Raw genomic sequence first — 7,168 nt, forward strand, 5'->3', positions numbered from 1 at the left:
GGCGGAGGACGGGGAGGAGGCGAGCGGGTGCGGCGGCGGCCGTCACCACCACCACCACCACCACCATCACCACCACGCGCACAGCAGCCACGCCCGCGAGAGGCACATCGGCCTGGCAGGCTTTGACAGCCGCATCATCGACTCTGTCATCATCGCCTGCATTCCCGCAAGCATTGACGACTGCGTGGACGACCCCATTGCGCTTGGCGCCCTGAACGGACTCGCGTACACGACGAGGCGGGAACCGGTGTGCCTCAGCCCTCAGCTGCTACATCACCTGCACAACCTGACAGACGCCTTCACGACATCGCCAAGGCGAAAAGAGCCGTTGCACAAGCGGTTTCTTTGCTGCCTCATGGAGGCGATATGCTGCGCGCGAGACGTCAATTACGCCCGGATGCGCAACTGGCTGCGCGCTGTGCTTCAATCGGATTATATATTACGAGGTCTTATGCAGAAGGATGATCTGCATGCTCGCGTGGCCGCCGCGATGCTGACGCTCTTGACGCGGTGGATTCAGGACGCCGTGGCAAACTGTACTTTAAATTTCAGCTCTGTGGGAGATTCACAGGAGGACATGGCTGCCTTTGCCTCCCGGGAAGAATGTACCGAGGCAGACACACTGCTAGGGGGTGTTTGGTCTGCCCTTCAAGAGACTGTGAACACGTGGGAGGATCTCCGGAAGACGAACATCACACTCTACGGCGATAACGTGCGCATCGTGGTGAAAAGTTTGCTGCAGGCGGAGCTGACGCGTGTGCAGTTGTACCGAACCATGAGTGGGCTGTATCAGCCGCCGCCGTCGCCAGAGCAGCAGCAGCAGCAGCAGCAACCGGGGGAGAAAACGTCGGCAGGAAGCTACGTGCCTTCGGCCGAGGAGGAAGATCTTCGCCTCCGTGTGATTGGCAATATTGTGAAATTCCTGCTTCTTCCGACGAGCCTGTTTAGCTTTATCACGGCAAAGGCGGTGGCGGCCCCACTTCGGCAGGACATCGCGGAGCAATGCGTCAAGGTGATTGCCATGACCGCCTCCGCCGAAGGCAGCGTGATATCCCGCTGGCGTCACACCTCGCCCTCCTCCGCGGTGGCGACGGCGCGGTACTCCCAAAACTACTACATCAGCCTCGAGGGCATCGTTCTCGAGTTGATTCGCCGCGTGCTGGAAGCCGGGGCGATGGGGGACCCGCACACCTCGCCGCCGCCGCCTCCTCTTGAGGAGGAGGAGGCGGCGGCCGGGGGCAAAACGACGGCGCTGTGCCTTCAGGGAATCTGCGCCACGAACTCCCACCTGCGCTCCTTTGCGGTGACGGAGTTGGTGGACGCGGTTGTGCGGCCCCCAGCCTCGCTCCAGGCGGCGGACACCGACGATGGTACAAGCGACAAAAAGTCTTTGCTTTCGTCAAGCAGGGCGGTTCCGCGCCTGTCCGTCTGCTTCGGGGTGATGAATCGCCTGCTTGTGTCGCGGCACCGCTCCGTGTTTAACCCGCTCCCGTACGACGCCTTGCATCGCTTTGGGAAGGTGTTGAGTGACATGTTCGAGGACACCCTACGGGACCACGTCCGCTCTGGCGACCTCGCCGACCCAGCGACACCGTTTCCCTGCGCCACGTTGCTGATGGTCTCGGAATCCTTCCTCGGCCTCGTGCTGCGCTTTCACGAACGCATTCGCGTCATGACTCGGGAGGGTCTTCGTCTCGTTACCGCCGGTCAGGCGGAGGCCAAAACCCGCGCAATTGAGGCCCTTAACGCGGAGAGTTGCGTCCTCCGTGCGCTTCTACGTGCCGTACTACGCTGCATGATCAACGTGGCGTGGCCGGAGTCCGGTATCCTCTACGGCAAGGACACCAGGCGGGGGAGCCATCACGCGCCGACGTTCGACGTCCACCGTGTCGCGGCTGAGACGCTCTCACTTCTGCTCCGTCCCCTCTGCCTGATCTGCCAGCTCTCCACGCTGTTTCCCGCGACGGACGTCCAGCAGCTTGTGTACCACCACGAAAATGCACAGAAGCTGACGCAGCTGGAGGGGTGTGAATTCCCCATGTCCCACTACTGCTTTCAGCCATCCAATATGGGCTCCCCCGTCTACGCCGAGAATGGGATGACGCAATTTCGTTCCTGCTGGCTCATGTTATGCTACTACCGCTTTGCTCAGGAAGCGCTCTTGCTGGCCGGGCCGGGGGCTTCGGTGGCGGCGTCCAACAAGCTGCGCGGGCAGAAAAAGGGTTTACTTGCGGAGAACAACGCCAAACTTATACGACTGCTTGCCGCTTCTATGCCGCCCCTCATGCATATGCGCTCCTCCGACTACCAGCAGGCCATGGCGGACATCGATGTTTTGAAGGGTCACTTATTTAGCACTGCTGACCTGGGCAGTGGCAATGCTTATCAAAAGGAGTTGGTGCATTCCCTCCAGCGTCATTGCCCCGAGGCCAAAAATGTAATAGCTCGTCTGTCTTTTTCTGAGGCATTTTTGGTAAATGCCCTCGCAACGCTGGAGATGCTGCGTGCCTCCTGCGGCTCCATCTCAGCTATTACGCAATACCAACACTATGAAGTTCGGGAATTTGATGCCAGTAAAGATGTTAGAACAATCTTAAAGCATGTAACAAAGACTGTGACAAATCGCTATATATCTGCTCTGCAAGAGATGCTCCCAGACTTTGCGGCGAGTATAATCGATAAGAACGCGCGACAGCTGGTACTACTATACGGATTCGCCATGGACTCTGTAGGGCTTTCTGCAAAGGAGATTCTCGGCAAGATTATTTCCAGTTTCCCGGAGTTTGCGGCAAGCAGCACGGCCCTACCTCTTTTGTGGGCCATCATCAATCTGCTGGAGGTGGGGAACGCCACGGAGGTGGAGCGTTTCTGCGAGCATCTGCAATTCCCAGAGACGCCCGCCGTGGCCGCCGATCCCGACTCTCTTGAGCGGCGGAAACAGTTGCAAGACGCGGAGGCCTTTGCAGAGTATTGGGCTCAAGCGGCGCGTCGCGGCTCTCCGCTGGCACTACTGGAGCACGCCACCTTGTTTATTGCGGAGGAGGAAGCCACCACTGGGGTGATTGGCTCTGCCGCCGGCTCGAGACTTGCCCTGCGTGCACACAACGTGAGCGCGGCCTCGGGCCGTCTGAACCTGAACTACGTCCACGTCCTCATGAAGCGGAGCAGTGCGCAGGGACAAGTGGCGGCGGCACTGCGTCTGACGCCGCAGTATGGGGTGGGCATTCTTCTTCTGCAGCAAATCCAGGAGATGCTGCGGGACAGGCTTGGACCGGTCACTCTGACCGCAACGTCCCGGGAGCGGCTCTTTGCGTCCTCGGTGGGCGCCGTTCACGCGGTCACCGAAGTGGAGCGGCGTCCCGACGACGACGGCGACGACGCCGGGGGAGAGGTGCGGGAAGCCAGCTCGCGCAGAGCGTCTTCCACGCGTGACGATCAGGCGGTGCTGCGACAGTTTTACGAGTCCGATAAGCTTCTCTGCACAGTTGCAGCATTTCTGCTCTCCGCACGGGCCCCCCACCCGTCGCACTTGCAACTTCTGATGCACCTTGTGCAGGGGCCCATTTTCTTGTTTTCAAGACACTCCATAGCGGCCGCCATTCAGGGTTGGAGGTGGCTCTTGTTTGAGAAGTCTGAGCGCTACGCGGTGCCGCTGCTGGCGCAACTGGTGGAGGGATTTCTCTGGACGATTATGCAACGAATTGGTTTATTTGACGGCACGAAACCTTCACAGGCAGATGCAGTGGAGTCTGGCGAGCAGGCGGCGTCGCTGCAGAGTATGGCTTTATACCCCAGAGACTATAATGCGAACTCACCACACAAGCTACTTATGGAGTTTCTGTCGGACTGCTACGTGGACATTCACGGGGCAGTCTCATTGCATCCGTCCGTTCTTTTACTCCTGCATCATCTTGCGATGCGCGTGGTGGAGGCGCCATCCCGGTTTTCTACCAAGGACATTTCCTTTTCGGAAACGATGCGGTGCGCCCTGTTGATAAGTTCAATCTGCCACAATTTGCAAGTGGCCAATGAAGGCCGCTTGCGCATCGGGTCACCTCTTCTGGTGGACTTTGCGTCGATAGGGAAAATTCGGCAAGGCTGGTATAAGTGTCTACTGCGGTGGTTTCGCAAGACACCGCCTTCGTGGTACTTCACGCGGGACCCCTCTGCCGCGGAGGAGGAGTTTGTGGCGCTGCACAGGCTCATCCGCGTCCTTGATAAGGATCGGGATGCATTGACGCATTCCACGCAAGGCTTTCTTGACTTTGATCCGTCTAGGGCCCATCCACACTCGACTGTGAACTCTACCCTCGTGGGGAGTCGTGTGCGTCGCGCACTGTGCGACGTTGCCTCCTCAGACTCAATGTATGCGTATGGGGTGACCCAAGCGGTAAGCACCAGCGAGCGAGGTCGCCTGTTGTCCCTCGTGTCTCTATTGAGACTCTTGGTGGAGCATGAACGCGTACGGCTTGCGGTGTGGCTGCGTCCCCGCGAGAAGGGTGGCGCTCAGTTGAGGGCGGATGGCACCGCCGGCCTTTCTGAGTCGGTGTGGGGAAGACACTGTGAGGCGGCGGCGAGGAATGACCCGGCGGTGTTGTTGGCGCTGGTGGCACGATTTCCCAACCCGCACGTGTTGGAGTGTGCCAAGCGGCTTGTGACCGCCAACCCCGAGGCCTTTTGCCACATACCTGAGGCAGTCGACTTGTACCTTAACGAAGAAGTCCTCATGAATGGCTATCCCGCGCTGGGCTTATTCACCAATTGCACGATTGTGCAGGCGCTGCGGTTCCTTGACAAGTCCTATACGACGCGGTACCCGCAGGTCTCCACGTATGCCCTTCGCAGCCTGTTGTCTCAGAAAAGTGAAAGCCTTATATTTTATCTCCCCCAAATACTGCAGGTGCTTGCCGGTGATGAATCCGGTGGCATCGCCGCCTTCCTGCGGAAGATGTGTGAAAAGAGTGAAATGTTTACGCATCAGTTGCTTTGGTCCCTGCGGACAGAAGGGGGAGGGGGAGGGAGAGTTGGCGGCGCGGTGTGCACAACTCGCCTCTGATGTGGTGGAAGGGCTCGATCCCACACGACGCGCCTTCTACGACGGGGAGTTCGCTTTTGTGGACAAGATCATTGCCTTGTCGGGTGAAATGAAGTCCGTGGAAAAGGCGATGCGAAAGGAAAAGCTGCGGCTTCGCCTGCGTGATGCGGAGTTTCATGAACCGGTGGAACAGCACCATTTGTACCTTCCTACGGACACGCACTGGCGCATCGTGGGCGTTATACCTGGCACGGCTGGCGCGATGCAAAGTGCGGCGAAGTGTCCCATTCTGGTTCAGTTTAAGTGTGTCCCCCGCAACACGGAGGATTCGCAGGCTGCCCTGAGGAAGCGCAAGGAGGCGGCGCCCGCGGACACAGAGACTACCATGAAGGCATGCATCTTCAAGATGGGCGACGATTGTCGACAGGATCAAATTGCCTTGCAGATCATCGGCCTGTTCGAGCGCATTTTCAACGTCATTCAAGTGCCCTCTTACTTGTATCCGTACCGTGTGGTGACGACTGGAAAGGATAGCGGTGTCATTGAGTGCGTTCCACGTGCGATGAGCCGAGATCAAATTGGGAAACTTGTGGAAAGCAACCTTGCAGAGTATTTTGTGCAAACCTACGGCCATCCGGAGTCTGTGACGTTTCACCGGGCCAGAGAATGCTTCATACGGAGCATGGCTTCGTATTCGGTGGCGTCGTTTGTGCTCAATATTAAGGATCGCCACAATGGCAATCTCATGATTGACGCGGATGGACACCTTGTGCACATCGATTTTGGTTTTTTGTTCGACCTCTCGCCGGGAGGGGACATTAATTTTGAGTCGTCCCCATTCAAGCTGACGGCAGAGATGGTGCAACTTATGGGGTCCCCTGTGGGCCGCGGAAAGGGTACGGTGCAGAGCCACTCCTTGTCAAAGGCATTGGTGGACCCGGAGGCGTACAATTTGTATAGGGATTTAACCGTTCGCTGCTACCTTGCGGTGCGCCAGTACGCTCGTCAGATTTGCATACTTGTGGAGTTGATGCTTGGCAGTGGGCTACCCAGTTTCAAGCCCCGAAGGACGATCCAGGACCTCGCCTGGCGGCTTTCCATGCAGAAGAGTGAAGTGGAGGCTGCCGAGTTTATGCTCCGGCGAATTGCGGAGTCGAGGGAAAACCTCCGAACAGTTCTTTACGACAGGTATCAAAATCTCGCGGAAGGAATAGAAATGTAGGGTGGGGTCCTCTCCTCTGGATCACCTGGTTCAGTGGGACGCCTGCGCCCGGCGTGCGGGAAAAGGCGCGCCACGGAGGGCGGCGCGCTGGAGCGGAGGGAGAGAGGGAGGGGGTGCTCGTTGTGTCCGCACTTCTTTTTGCATCTTGAGGGCTTGCGGAAGTAACGCCCGCGACGTCGGTAGGCGTGTGTGAACGCCCTGTAACAATCTCTTCTGCTCTCAATTGCCTCTGCGGAGGGCACGAAAAAAAAAACAAAGGAAGTTCTGAAGAGTAAAGTTTGCTCACACGGAGCGGTGGTCAAGCAGATGCTACTCCACAGCAACGCGGCGGCGGTTTTTTTTTTTGCTTGATTTTTCGCCCGGCTTGATGGGGGGTCGCGGGCCGGGAGTCCTCCCAAGGCGACCGGCAGAGAGACGGCGCGCGCGGCCCTGACAAAGAATGGGGTGAAAAAGAAAAGCCAACCGCCCTCGCAGGAAAAGGGGGCGCGCGGGGGTTTCTGCGTTCGTGCGGGTTGGCGGCGCGCGCTTCGAAGCGGGGGCGGATGCGCACGCGGTCGCCACCGTCGAATGCTGACGAAGTTGGGGAGGCGCACTGGTTCCGCGCTGCCCCCGCGTCGCCTCCACCAACGGCCCGGCGGACGAAGCACCGCAGAGGCACGCGAGTTGGCGCGCTGGGCGACGGCGCCGCGGGCACACGCTGCGCCGATGAAGGGCCGCGCGCGACTCATTTTCCAGGGCCGAGGCGTTCCCCGGCGCACTCGCTTTGCCGCGCCCGTGAGGAAGCGGAAGGCGTGCCCCGGCAGCCAAAAATAGAAACGCATGCGCTCTTGGCCCTTTTTACATCTGGTGCGCGAACCCGCGGCGGAGGAAGCCAGCGGTGCGTCGCCGTTTTAACGCGGTGCGGGTGTGTT

The 7,168-nt window shown here is 59.0% G+C and overlaps 2 protein-coding genes across 2 annotated transcripts in view, besides 1 other annotated feature; both read left to right on the top strand.

Moving 5' to 3' along the window:
* Positions 1 to 5,056, top strand: part of Tco025E_03499 (putative phosphatidylinositol 4-kinase alpha) — a gene marked incomplete at both ends in the record, with an annotated part of 6,258 nt that extends 1,202 nt beyond the window's left edge. The window contains one exon of the mRNA XM_029370417.1: positions 1 to 5,056. This exon is cut by the window's left edge and continues 1,202 nt beyond it. Coding sequence (XP_029229628.1) covers positions 1 to 5,056 — 5,056 coding nt within the window.
* Positions 5,057 to 5,144: 88 nt separating this feature from the next.
* Tco025E_03500 (putative phosphatidylinositol 4-kinase alpha) lies at positions 5,145 to 6,257 on the top strand (the record flags this gene model as incomplete). The annotated part of the gene is made up of 1 exon (XM_029370418.1): positions 5,145 to 6,257. One exon carries the CDS (start codon positions 5,145 to 5,147, stop codon positions 6,255 to 6,257), a length of 1,113 nt encoding a protein of 370 aa, XP_029229629.1.
* Positions 6,258 to 6,346: 89 nt separating this feature from the next.
* Positions 6,347 to 6,369: a microsatellite.
* Positions 6,370 to 7,168: the final 799 nt, after the last annotated feature.

The sequence above is a fragment of the Trypanosoma conorhini genome (assembly GCF_003719485.1).
Source record: "Trypanosoma conorhini strain 025E chromosome Unknown Tco_14.4_contig_00159, whole genome shotgun sequence".
NCBI lineage: Eukaryota > Euglenozoa > Kinetoplastea > Trypanosomatida > Trypanosomatidae > Trypanosoma > Trypanosoma conorhini.